The 14,467-nt window shown below is 40.1% G+C and overlaps 1 protein-coding gene across 1 annotated transcript in view; it reads right to left on the minus strand.

Annotated features, from left to right (window-relative positions):
• Positions 1-959: 959 nt before the first annotated feature.
• CNTN5 (contactin 5) overlaps positions 960-14,467 on the minus strand; it is a 636,787-nt gene continuing 623,279 nt past the window's right edge. Inside the window, exons 21-24 of the mRNA XM_049778604.1 lie at positions 13,005-13,191; positions 12,466-12,578; positions 8,025-8,193; positions 960-3,759 (exon numbers count right to left, since the gene is read on the minus strand). Coding sequence (XP_049634561.1) covers positions 3,656-3,759; positions 8,025-8,193; positions 12,466-12,578; positions 13,005-13,191 — 573 coding nt within the window. The 3' untranslated portion in view covers positions 960-3,655. The remainder of the gene's footprint in view (positions 3,760-8,024; positions 8,194-12,465; positions 12,579-13,004; positions 13,192-14,467) is intronic.

The following is a 14,467-nucleotide window of genomic DNA, read 5'->3' on the forward strand; positions in this document are numbered from 1 at the left end:
TGTTGAGGATCAAACTTGGGTTGGCTATATGTTAGGCAAGTATCTAACCCACTATATTTTCTTGCAGGCCCTACTACATTATCTCTTTTATAGAATCTAAACAATTATGAGTCCTTACCTTCTGCTTTTTACACAAAATGGAGACTATACCCACACCTTATTGACTCCTCAACTTTACTTATTTTCTCTCTCAGATGTAAATCCACACGTTTTATTAGTTATTGCCAAATTCTCTTCCCAAAAAATTGTATTATTTTGCACTTGAAAAAATGTTCTTGGTTTTTTAGTTTTTGACCTTCTGAGCTAGAACTCTGAGAATTGAGCTCTCGGGTTACTTGGATGATCAATTGCATTTGAAAGGATAAATTTAAGGCCAACAGCTAAATAAATGCAATGATCTTCTCCCTTGATCTGTGTTAGAGGCTGGTGAGAGAGGAATATAGTGAATAAACACTGTCTTATTCCCCTCAGGGGTTCTCCCGGGCTCCCTTGTGGAGGATCAGTATTCATAAGCAAGTCACTGTAACTTCATGTGATTGTTGGTGAAAGAAAATTGCAAACACACAGCGAGGGAGTGGAAAAGAGACAGATTCTGTTATGAGAACTGCCTCTTGGATTGAATGGGACAGATCATTTCTACTAAAAACAGCAGCTCACATTTCATAAACCCACACAAAACTCTAACGAAGTTTCCTTTCTTAAAAAGAAATAAATCATAAAGCTAACCCTGGCTTTATCCCACGTGGACTTGCTTCTCTGTTTATTTTATTCTTTGGCACAGTTCCCCATTTTTACGTTAGAACAACCATGAACCTCAAGGGATATTTTTGAATCTAAAATCCTAACAACATGTAGGGTTCTAATAATACTTTTTTTTTTCTTAGCCAAGCACATGACCATAATGAGAGTATTGTGGTCTGCAGTAATAATGTCATTCATGTAGCTGACAGGAGAGAAGATAAAAGTCAATAAAAAGAGAATTATTTATTAAAAAGATCTAATATTACAAGAACAGTACACAGAACTATTATCTGACTGTGCCTTCCACACTGTATATTCCATTATATGTAGGTTATGTACAGATTGTATACAATATATTGAACAGTTTGATGGGGGGAGGGTTGTCCACTTTACCTTCATCTGGATATGCAAAACATTCAATTTCATGACATTTGTAATTATGAGGAGTCTCTTTTCTTTATAGTTCCATTGACATTATATAAAAATACAGTCTCTTTAGTGGCTTAAGACTGTGTGATTACTATTCCATCCAGGACAAATGCTTACTTAGTGCTATAGCTGAAATATAATGCATGAACCTTGACTAGGAATGCATTTCAGCTTTCTTCAAAGTAACAAATATGTGGCATATAATAAGTACATAAACATTTAAAACCAGTTGTTTGAAAAGAGGTTTATGATGCAAAATACAGTCTGTGCATGGTAGAACAGTAACATCTTCCATCTCTTGATTCCTGTAAGAAGATAACAGACTTCCTACAAATATTCTGTCTGGTAGATCCTTTGCATTAGTTAGTTGGAAATATTAATTGATTCAAACTCACCATCTATTGACCTTGTATCTCATGAAGCTTCATTTTTATAATAATGTCAGTAATAATTTGATTTTAGAATCTTTCAGTAAGTCTAGTATAAAATGACATGGGAAATGAAGACTATGGTTTGATTTCATCGAATAGGAAGTAAAAATTATTGCCCGTTGAAAAATATTCTTGCTGCTTTTCCCCAGATGCATAATCCGCTCCTGCAAGCTACGGACCATACTTGAGAGATGGTGATCATCCTTTGTAAATCGTTAGAATCACTCTCTCCGCAAAGTCCAGCCTCTCCCGTGACAAAGGAGGTGCTCAAGGAAGGCCACTTGGTCATTCTTATTCATAGGCTTCAAAATCAACCATCTGTAGTAATTTACTATAATAATCTGTTAACTAAAATAGTCTTTTAGCGCACTCTAGTTTGTTTAGGGGTGTCTTGGACCTAAGTCCCCAAAGAGAATGAATAATGATCATAAGTAGTTGGGCTGTGTCTCTGAAACCAATCATTCAAGATGTTCAGGACAGAAACAACTCTTCTCTGCTTCTACAAAAATGGACTTCTAGACCAGCAGGCTGAGCTGAATATTGCTTCATTTTGCCTGCTGTTAAAGAAGTAGAATTAACAGGCTTAGATTTTATTTAAAGAAAAAAAATTCCTACTTTTTGTTCTTTTATTAACATCACCTGTCAAACTGTAGTTTCCCCAGGCTCATTTTTGGCATATGACTTTGCAGTAACTGTCCATTTAGGCATCTTCTCGGGTGTAACGTGAACTCTGGCACTTTGTCATAGTTGCAAGAACTTCTATAAGATAATGTTTAAAGAGTCCTTTTATCTCACTCTCCAGAAACCATTGCTTTAGGTTTTAGTTGACTTCTCATCATAGCAGATGTGGATCAGCTCCCAATCAGTCTACAGCTGGTTAGTCTAGCTGAGCCCCCTGTATCCAGGCCACATGGCCACAGCTGGCTCAAAAAAATTTCATTTCTCTAACTGGTGCTCTGTAACAATTGGTAAGATTTTAGAAGTGGCATGTGAGGCATGAAACTATCTAAAAATTAAAAATTTGTTATGCATGAACCATTTTTAATCCACAGACTATATGTATGCATAATTATTTGCACAACAAATTTTCATTGTCTTTAAAATTATTTGCAGTTAGAAGAAAACCTTGGACCTCGCTTGGTTTTAGTTTTGGCAGTTACTGGAGCAATGGAAAAGCTCTGGGCCAGCCTATTTTGTTTTCAGGTTTGCACCCTTGGCAGCAGATTAGTGTTTCAAATTTTTTACATTGACATTTATAAATTTTTTTTGTGAATTTACACTGTCTTTTGCTAATAAACATAGACATTTACATTGACTGCTTTTGCTGCTTCTAGATAACACAGTACTTGCTGAGAAACAATAGCACTTAAAATTCATTTGGACTCACCTTCTAGTTACCTCACACTAATGCACATGGCTTATTCCCTACTCTAATAACTGCTCTAGGGTGCATATAGAATAGCATACACACAGTTCGCTATTTCACTATGCGATCAGACAATACTTTGGGAGAAATTTTTTCGGGGGGGTGGGTGGGTATTTATCCTCTAATGGGCCACACTAAGGAAGCACTTTCCATGTCTCTTGCTCGTTTGTCAACTGGAGTAATCAGCTGCAGGAAAGATGGAAAACACTAGACTCGGAGGCAGAAGCAAACATCACTCTCAGTTCTGTATTTGTGTTCAAGACAGAATTGCTAGAGACCACTCAGGTAGTCAACGGACAGCACACACTCGGCGTTATTAGATAGAAAACCAAACTCCAACTGATTAAAAAAGTAAAGAATACATTTGAAAGAAATTACATTTGCTTACAAAAGTTCATTACATACAATCTGCATATTTTTTTTTTGTTGTTGGACAAGCCACTGTCCTCTCCTTTCTCAAGGATGAAAGAGAAACCTGATGGAGAGTCCCCCAAATGCTTGTACGTGCGCCGCGTGTAGTCCCCTGGTTGGAAGCTCGTCTCGGGGACCGGAGTCTCCACTTACACTACACTCTACTCACTGCTGTTATCAGGCTAAAGCAAAGCAAAGCGAATGAAATCTGCCGTGTTCACCATGGGGTGGAAGGAATCATTAATGCCAAGAGCAACGTCACTGATGATGAAGCTGTGGAGAGGCTGTGAAGGGTCGACTGAGCACTTGTGATTTTCCCACCTGTGAACAAAAGAGAAACAGCCAATGGAGCAGGTCAGAACGTTGGCTTTGCTTGGGGGGCAGGGGACAAGCTTGTTGGAGGTAGACACATTTGCATCAGTGTCAGAAGACTGAGTGCCACACAGATGCTAATGAGAGCAAAGATGACATGGGACACAGAGGGACAACACTGGAGGTGATTTCATGAGGCTGTGTAGATAGGTCAAAGGACTGAAGCACATACTCAGGAGACCTTGAGTTTCAATCTCTACTCCTCTTGGTACTTCAAGGCAGCCCTGGTAGCCACCAGTCCCTTGGGGCCTCACACCTTTGGGCTCTAGCATAGGATCCTCTATCACACTGGGAGAGGTACCACCACACTCTAAGTACAGCTTTGGAGGCACCCCCCCCCCTAAAAAAAAAGGGTGGCTAAGAAACATATCTCACCAGGAGACTTATTGGAGTACTTGCTATTGATATGTGTGTGATTCATCTTCATGAATGAAATATAAATGTTTTATAGTATGTAGATAGCTCAGGGAATGGAGCAAAAATAATTAGCAAAAGGTTAAGATTAGAAGAACTTGCAGTTTTATTAATATTGCCTGTTGGTTACACCTTATTTTTACCTAAAATAAAGATCATCCATGTTTCCTTTATATATTTGTTTACAATTTGAATTTACCCCAAAACAGAGATTGTCTTATTTGTAAACCTGGCTGGGACTGGCTAAGGATAGTCTAAGCTATCTGTCCTTAGTGCCTCACCCAGGGGTGGCCTCTGTACTCAATAAAAACAGCAGTTCTGCCAGGCAGGGGACTCTCCATATAAAGTAGAAGACTGCCAGACTACATGTGTTCCACCCTCAGCCTGGTTTGGATTATTTCATCCGCAACCAACCCTGATTCAGACTTGTTCATCCGGGGTTGGAGTTATGGCATGTGGAGTGATTTTACACTTGGTAACTTTTCTATTTAACTTAAAATATAGTTTAACTTAAAACATATTTAATTCACTCATGGATTCTGGCTAGATTGAACTATCCTCAGATTTAGCACCAGGAAGGGTTGTTCAGGTGAGAAGTATTCTGAAGGTATAGGGTCATCATCATTGGCATTTAATGAGCGTTTACTGTATGTCTTCATCTATATTATTTTATTCATTTCCCTGCTGCAGACGAGGAAGCTAGGATTTAGGCAGAACGTGCATAACATCACGGGGGATTAGAGAAGCAAAAATTCTCATGCATGTCTCTTGTAAAAATGACTGGCCTTGGGGAAAACTTGAATGACAGATTAATAATAGAATCTATCAACTATGTTCAGAATCCTTCTTTGGTCAAATCATCCTTTCTGCTAGATTAGCTGGAACAGAATTCTGAATGTGAATGTGATTCTCATCACAAGAAAGAACAGAGTATACATTTATTTTCCAGGTGCTTACTACAGAGCAAAGAACCTTTTACTTTGTAAAACACACACACAGCTGCAGCATCTCTCCTCAGGAAATTTTTGCAGTGTTAATAAAATCAATTAACAAACATATTGAAGAATGTTGCACATATTTCAACTTGTACAAAATGGGAAAGTACATGACCACAGGTGAGCTGTAAGAACAAATGGTGACAGTCTCCTTGGAGCGGTAGCTGCGTCCTTCATAAATAAAAGCCATAAAAAAAGCCTATTTATTTGAGTGGCTGCATCTTTGTTAAATCAACTTCCATGACATGGTTACTTTCAGAAATATCTATCATTTTTTATCTCAAATTCACATAAAATCCACAAAGCAAAAAAGATTTTTTGTCAAGGAAAACAAAACACAACAACACTCTGAATTGAGTTCTAGTCCCAGCTATAAAATTAACTGGTTATTTCACTTGGGCAAGTCATTTAACTTGTTAGGTTTTTTCGTCTTCTGAAAATCATAAGAATGAAGAAATTGATTGTTATTTGGATTTTATGAGTCTGACAGAGGTAATGGTGTGAGATTTCAATGTACTGAAAATAAGAAAATGGGCACAGTTTTTGGGGTTATGCCCAGCAGAGCTCCAGAGAGACTTCTGGCTCTGTGCTCAGGACTAATGTTGGCAGTGTCCAGGGAACCATAAGTAGTGCCAGGAATTAAACTGGGGTCAGTAGCTACAAGGTAAGTGCTTTACCTCCTGTACCAATTCTCTGATTGAGGCCAAAGTGCTTTAACTAAAACATAAAAATACTTTTTTCCCCCATGTAATAGAAGTTTCAAGGTAATTAAAATAGAAATGGGAGTATTATAATCTTTGTAAGTACTTCCATAATTGAGACTGATCTTAATTTAGAAGATATTTTAAAATCCATGTGAAAGAAACGTTGGAGAGTCAGAGAATAATAAAATGACTAATTCATGCCAGTTGCCAGAAAAATACACTAATACATGCAAAATACAAGTATAATTTGCCAACATGAGTAGGATTCAGTAATAAATGCATCTGTGCTGTATAAATAGTTCTTTTGCTCCTTCAAAGTTGCATTCTATCTTATTTTATTCACTGTGTTTGGTTTCTATCTCACTTTGTGTCCCTCCCCCCCCAAAAATCCCCAGAAATGCCCCTGATTTTAATTGAAGTTGATAAATATGATAACAATAATGGAGCCCCATGAAGAATCCTACGGCTCTTACCAGATACTTCACTGTGAGTTGACATTTCTGCTTACGAATGGCGCTAGATGAATAATGTTCTTAATGACCCATTAATTAAGTGCAAATTAGATATACATTTTATATAAAGCTTTAGTGAGAATTGGTAATGATTTTTAATGAGACTTATGCATTTAGTCTTTTACCTTTTTTGTTTTTGTTTTTGTTTTTGGCTTTTGGGCCACACCTGGTATTGCTCAGGGGCTACAACTGACAATGTGCTCAGAATTGCTCTTGGCTTGGGGGACCATATGGGGGGGGCCGGGGGCGGGGGAGGGGAGGTGCCGGGAACAGACCTCAGTTCATCCTAGGCTAGTTCTGGCAAGGCAGATACCTTACCTCTTGTGCTACCGCTTTGGTCCCTCCTTTACTTTCTTTTATGACTTTAGTGAAACAACACTTCTTAGTAAAATCTCTCTTTAGCAATGTTTGTTTCCCTTACTGTTTCTTAGCACGAGTAGAGGTATCTGGTTTTAGAGACAAGAGTACTGGGGAATAATTTCTGATCTTCCCATTGAGTCTAACTTACAGTGAGATCTCAGTCTAGTTATTGTTTTATCTATTTAAGAGGAATAATGCCACTTAGTACATAGGATTGTCTACTAATATTAAATTAGATCAATATGAGCCCTTCCCTTCATGTATGATAACCTGGGTTTGATCCCTGGTATTGTAAAAAATAAATGAGAGAAAATTCCAAAGATAATACATGTAAAAATTAGCTTTTTCAACTGAACCTGATGTAAGTGAGGGATCAGTAAAAGCTAGACGTTAATCTTGCCCACAAGCAAAGGCACTCAGAGAGGTTCTGGGGATCTAATGTGTATCATAATAATTACACTGTTGTATAAATTGGCAAATGGATGAAACAACGGGTTTCAAATGTCCCCATCACAGAAACAAACATCAGTCAGGTAACAAGTGTTTATGAATGCTGTGGAAATGCCTTGGAGGAGAGGATATCAAATCAACACTCAAAGCCACACAACGTTATATGTCAACTTTATCACAGTGGTGCTCAATAAAATATGCAGCATACTTTAAAATAAGTAGATCCAACCACAATTTTATTTTTTTCATTTATTCTTTCTTTTTTTTTTTTTGGCTACATCCAGCTGTGTTCGGAGATCACTTCCTGTAGAGGCTATGGTAACCTTATGGGTTCTGAAGATGGAACCCCAGTTGGACATGTGCAAGGCAAGCACCTTACACAGCGTCCTGTCCTATCTTTCTGGCCCCTAAATTTTCAGTTTTAAAAAGTATTCCCTTGAAGGTTTCCTGTCCCCTATTTTCATCTAACAACAAAGGCAATCAAGATGACAGGAAGTAGGTCTATGAACCATACTGAAGAATCCCAAATGACTGTCCCCAGAAGACTTGAGACTTGAGCGTATCAAGGGAATTTGACCCACAGAAAAGGGTATTACGAGAAACAGATCAAACCCTTCCCAAAGTTGTAGCAATTCCACAATGGCAGGAACTCCACACTCTAGACTGAGCAGAGGGTGACAAGAGTCAGAGCAAGTAGAGGCCCTTGGCTCATATAAAACCTGCAGCACAGCACACTCTTGGGAAAGGTATGTGTTGTCTGGACTGGCACTGGAGCTTACCTGAAGAGGAGGGCACCCTGATCTGGGCGCTGGCTGTCCCATCTCCTCCTTCACTGTATGCTCGCACCTCAATGATGTAGACTCCAGCATCAGGGAGAGGCACCACGGCCTGTGGTTTGTGCGTTTCGATGACTTGACTGCTGCCGTGGCCTTCTTGCCTATAAAACACCTAGAACAAGAACACAGGCTCCAAGATTATTCTTTATTTTTTGTGGGAGGGGGGACTAAACCTGGTGGTACTCAGGTCTTACTCCTGGTTCTGAGCTCAGGAATCATTCATGGTATGGATGGGGAGATGATATGGGATGCTGGATATTGAATTTGGGTTGGCTGTGTGTAAAACAAGTACCCTTTCCACTGTGCTACCTGTCTGGCCCTATAGTTAGAATATTTAAATCATTTAAAAAATGCAATTTCATCACTCATGGGCCTTTTTATAACTTAGCTGCTTTGTCTAAAGGAAGAAGAAATGGTTGTGTTGTCACAGAGTTCTGTATTCAAAACATGTGAGTCTATAGAACAAAACTAAATAAAGTACCATCTCTCCATCGCTCATATCTTCCTGTCTAGGCAAATTCAGTCAAGTTCCTGACCTTTACGAGGCTCCTGGCCCTTTACTGTACAGTCCCTGATAACATGGGATGGTGGTATGTTGGGAGAGTGACAGGAGAGACAGTGCATGAATCGCAGAGGGACCCAGCACCCCGAGAGGAAGCAGCTGCTTTGGCTACCTCAATCTCAGTAGGCCAATTTTGGGGCCATTACAGAAGACAGACAGACGCTTGGAAGATTCTTTCCTTACAAAAACGTGCACCGGGTTTGAACTAACCTACGTGAAAAAATGACTTCAGCAAAGCCCTCTTTTGCTATATTTCATCAAGCTTGCTTGCAATTCTTTTCCCCTGAGTATTCTGGCAATGTGTGTGCCCTCTATTTCTCTTTGACAGCCTTAAATTTAATCAGGGAGAAAAGGGAACAGTCTGGGGAGAAAACTAACTTCTCTGCAGAAGCAGAATGGACACTAATTGTTATTTACCGATTTTTTCAATGATGCATTTATTAAACAGATAGGGAAATGGTTAAGGAGCTGTCTATAAAGAGATAATTCAGTAATTGCTTAGTTATTTTTTTTTTTTTGTGAGAACTAAGGCATATTCTCCACAACTGAGCCACAGCCTAGTATTAAATACAGAAGTATTTATAGGGAGGAATGCCAGAGCATAAAATTGCAAAGTTATAAAAGCATCATCAGTAAATATTTGATGGGCACCAGGAAACTGGGCCATGTTTTTTGTCCTTCTAGTGCTTCCAATCTATTAGAAGAAAAATAAATAACACTGGAAGTGTGATATGTTTTACAATAAGAAATGTATTTGGTAAATAACAATAGAAGAAGCAGGTTCCTAGCCAAAAGTTGGTGATTGAGGAAGGAGGACTACAGTCTACAGTAGATTTAAAAGTGACAATTGGATCAGAATTTATGCTTTTCATTTTGATGGTAGTCCTAGAATGAATTAGAATTCAGGTCGTACACATGAAGTAATTAGAAAGCAAATTCATGGCAGTGGGAAAGTATGTAAATTGGTGAGGATTGACAGGGGAGTAACTATTTTAGAGGACATTGTTATTATGGTTCAATAAATTACAATTCTTATGACAAAGAAAAATGTAGCCAGTAATGCATATCTAATGTTATAGAATCCAGAGAAGAAAAATTTGTGGATCAGTTGAGATTTAAGTAAAAGAGAAGTAAAGACAAAATATCAGGTAATGGTAGCAAAAAGAGTTTGGGATAAACTGTTTTTACATTCAATATTATTGGGAGATGGATACTATGGACATGTGAGTAGGTTTACCAAGTGAGGAAGATATAAATTAATGGTTAATCTTGGGGGCTATAGTACAGTTCAGGTCATTAAAATGCTCCCATTTATAAAAGATGAATGAGAATTATGAGAATTGTAAGAAATAGAAGGAGTTATTAAGACATGTCAGCAAGTTACTGACAGGAGAAGGCCAAAGGAATATTTGGGACAGTTTTAGATAGGAAGCTATGACATCATCTACCTTTGGCCAGAGGGGGAACTGCCTAATATATTGTCAAGAATGTGGCTTCAAAAGCTGAGAGTGGTGGGTTACCCAAAGAGGAAAGGAGAGACCTGATTAAAAAAAAATTACTGCAACACTATTAATCTCATCAAAATGGTGTAGAGATGGGCCCGGAGAGATAGCACAGTGGCGTTTGCCTTGCAAGCAGCCGATCCAGGACCAAAGGTGGTTGGTTCAAATCCCGGTGTCCCATATGGTCCCCCGTGCCTGCCAGGAGCTATTTCTGAGCAGACAGCCAGGAGTAACCCCTGAGCAACGCTGGGTGTGGCCCAAAAAACCAAAAAAAAAAAAAAATGGTGTAGAGATGACAAAAAGATGACATGGCAATGAAAGAAAGCAACTGTCAGCATGGGCCTCGCCATTATAAATATATTATGTGTACAGTGAGGACAGACATGAGAGAGTCTTTCTCCAGAGGGATGGGATGGGAGGGAGGGTGCTCTGAGGTGATTCCTGCCATCTTTATTCAGGAAGAAATGGCTCTTTCCCAAATATTTTTGTTCTTAATTGTCACCTTTCCTTTTACTGTGTTGCCATGGCCACATATGGGATGGCACACTTGGCTGAAGTGCTCTCATATATTCAGTTGTGGTGCACAAAACACTACAGAGATGCCATTCATGAGGTAGGAAAAAGAAACTCAGAGAAGATGAAGGCCTTGTTTGCCATTCCCTAGCAACAATGTGAACTAAAGTCAGTCTCAGTAGTCAGAGATCTATTCTGTTAACCTCAACAAATGGGAAGGCCATACTGGGAAATTATTGATTTATTCAAGTGACTTATGAGTATTTGTCCAAGATTCATCTGATGAGTCAAAACTTTCCTGTTCACTCAGATACAAAGGGGCTCAAGAGAGGAATAGGAATATTGGGGTGTTTAGTCATAGAGGTAGGCTGGGAGGTGGCTTACACACACAACAGCTTTGGCAGAGGTGAACAGGCATCTCTAGGCCAGTCTCATGCATCCTCTAGCCTGGTTGTATTTATCTTCTCATCTGAGGTGCCTCAGGTGAAAGGATTATCCTATCAGATGTGTATCTTGCTCTTCCAGTGCAGTGCTCTGTCACTCTGGTGTGGCAGACTGTTGGGCCTAGTTTATGAGACAGCTGTGGCTGTCTCTCTATTACCAGTGCTAGCCTTTCTGCCATCCCTAATGACCAAAGGACATTTTCCTTAGTAGAAAATTCATGATGTTGATGGAAAGAATGGGCAGTAGAGGGGCCCGGAGAGATAGCACAGCGGTGTTTGCCTTGCAAGCAGCCGATCCAGGACCATAGGTGGTTGGTTCAAATCCCGGTGTCCCATATGGTCCCCTGTGCCTGCCAGGAGCTATTTCTGAGCAGACAGCCAGGAGTAACCCTGAGCAATGCTGGGTGTGGCCCAAAAACCAAAAAAATAAAAAAATAAAAAAAGAATGGGCAGTAGAGAACTAAGGGAAGGGCCCAGAAAATGACTCAAGCTTCCAGAGACAAGTGCAGAACTGAATGTGTGTGTTTGAGTGTGAGGGTGTCTGACCCACATTAGTTATGAGAAGTCAGTATCTTAAAATATGCATTATGAAATTATTACAAAATGTTCCAATTATAACTTCTTTAGTTTTAAGCTGCAGAGAAATTTAGCATGTTTTATACAAAGTACTGTGTTGCTCTCCCTGATAATTGTGATGATTTTGAATTTAAACATTACCAATAAAATATTTTAAAAGTTTCTCTACAAATAGAATTGAACCAATGATTCTATGTGGAACTTTAGACAATAATCAAAACCTAATATCATGGAATGAGAATTTGAAATCCAGCCAATTCAATACATAGACCACAAGAATTTTGAAATCAGAGAGAAGGTGGCTTGTTGAAAGCCAACTGTCTAAATGTTTTCTTCTCTCCAGATCATCTGCTGGCATTGCAGAGCCTAGTATAAAAAATGCTGGATCTTTTCTGAAGCTGGTATTTATTTCCATAACTCATTTCCATGCAAAGTACTGGTATGGTATTTTTTTTCTCCTACAGTGGCATACTAACCAAGTCTTCTCCAGACTAACCAAGTCGCCACTCCTAACCAAATCTCCTCTTCTCCTAACCAATCCTCCACTGCTTCTGAGCTATCTACTGTGCTGTGGACTCAGTGTGTCTGGACTTGTCAAGTCTTGATGCCTGTTTCCCTCAACATTCACAACCTTGGTGCTCTGCCTACCTGCTGGTACCAGTTTCCTGCCATAGGAAGACACTTTTAAAGGGGAGAGTGAGGATCCTTAAGTTTGCTATCAGGCCTCATTCTGCCCTGCTCCATAATGGGCATGACATGAGTGTGTGGCCAAGGCGAAGGAAGCTCACCTTGTAACCCATGACCTCCGACTCATTGACCAGTGGCTGGACAGGTTCCCAGCCCAGAGAGAGCTCCGAGCCTTGCTGCTCCCACCGAAGGTTGCCAGGTGCTTGACTGGGGGCTGCAAGAAGAGGGAAAGTGAATTACCAGTAGTCCTGGGCAACTCTCACCAGAGTCCTGACTTTTTTGGGGCTGAGAGTTGGCTGGTGTCCTGGGTCTATATCCAGTGGGAAGCTGAAGAGGGCTCTGCTCTGGGCCTGGAATTTTAATAGTTGCTCCCCTGAGCTTTTGAACTTGGTGCCTTTTATCTAGTCCTTCTGTCAACACCACACTAAGCCTTGTTTCACAGAAGATAAAGTTTATCAACGGCAAATGCCAAATTTTCAGAGCTAGTTCTGGAATGCAGAGCTAAGTTTTGAAGCTGGCGTTTGAATCAAAACTTCCCTACCCCCTTCTCCTCTGCTTCCGTGGCCCTCCTGAAGCTCTCAGTAATGTCCAGAGATTCCCCCTCTTGCCTGAAACAAACGGAGAGGCCCAAGCCACTTACGGGATTTCTTGGTGGCTGCACTCACTTCAGCGCTTGGTGGCCCATATCCAGCTCCGTTATAAGCCCTCACTGTGAAGTGATAGAGCGTGTTTCCTTCTAATCCCGTCAGGATGATGGATGACTCATTCCCTCTGGTCTTGACGGCTTCTGTGGCATCTTCTTCATCCATGTCTTTGCGATAACCAACCTGTCCACAAATGACCACATACAGGGTTAACCTAGAAGTATTTATTGTCTATTGTCCTGTGCTTCTGTTTATCTGAATGCTTTTGGTGGGGGTGTTTTTTAAGCCCCCTACTGCCTCCTAGAAAATTATCTCTATCATTCAATTACTAGATTCTACTAATAAGGCTCAGATCACAGTCACAGTCACATTCCTGCCTTGTGTCTGTATTAATTGAAGTGTCTTGGCAGCACTCAGTGAAGAAATAAGAGGTGACATCTTAAAACCTTGGCATGGGAACTGCTGGAAAAGATCAACCGATAGCAAGACACAGGAGAAGGGTCATTGGAGCCATTTACCACTAACAGCCATGGGGCTCTGTGTGAATCATGCGAGAAAGAAGCATAAGTAATATTTTCCCCTTTCCCTCCACATGGAGGTAAATCAGCTGGCATGCACTGAACAGAGAAGGGGCAAGAGAACACTTGGATACCAGGGAGAGGCAGAAATAAAGGACACAGCTTCAGAAGAAATGGGAGGGAGGCCAAAAGAAAGAGCTTTGTTAGTCAAACACATTCTATTTTTTATTTGTTTAAAGAAAATGCATCACACAGTTAACATAGTTAATCATAATATGCTTGTTTCCAGATGAGTGAAAGCAAAATATTGAAAAAAAGGAGGGGCCGGGAAGGTGGCGCTACAGGTTAGGTGTCTGCCCTGCAAGCAGATGGACCGCGGTTCGATCCCCCGGTGTCCCACATGGTTCCCCCAAGCCAGGGGTGATTTCTGAGCACATAGCCAGGAGTAACCCCTGAGTGTCAAACGGGTGTGGCCCAAAAACAAAAAAAAAAAAAAAGGAAAGAAAATATAGAAGAGATTAAAAAAAGATAAAAGTACAGTTACAAGTTCATTTGTAAAAATTTTTGTATCACCGCCAAAGTCATCAATACAATGGCAGAAGGCTTAGTAAACTTTTGTTATATGTCATCTGTTAAATTGGGATGTTCCTTTAGGGACGATAGAATCAAACAAATAAAGTTGTCCAGAAATTTAAAACTAACACTATGAATTTTAGGGGCATTTACTCAGCTACAGAGCATCCAGGAAGAAAGCCTAGTTCAAATATGGTGTCTGCTTATGTGGGTATAGTTATAACTGCCAGGCTTTCCTGGAAGAAAGGAAATATGGGAGAGGGTGCCCATACCCACTCCAATAAAAAGCCCCGGTATTACCAGTTCAACATCCAGCATACCTAATGTATGATCATATCGATGTCCCCACCAGTCTTAGAATCATAGGG

Source organism: Suncus etruscus, chromosome 8 (genome assembly GCF_024139225.1).
Source record: "Suncus etruscus isolate mSunEtr1 chromosome 8, mSunEtr1.pri.cur, whole genome shotgun sequence".
NCBI lineage: Eukaryota > Metazoa > Chordata > Mammalia > Eulipotyphla > Soricidae > Suncus > Suncus etruscus.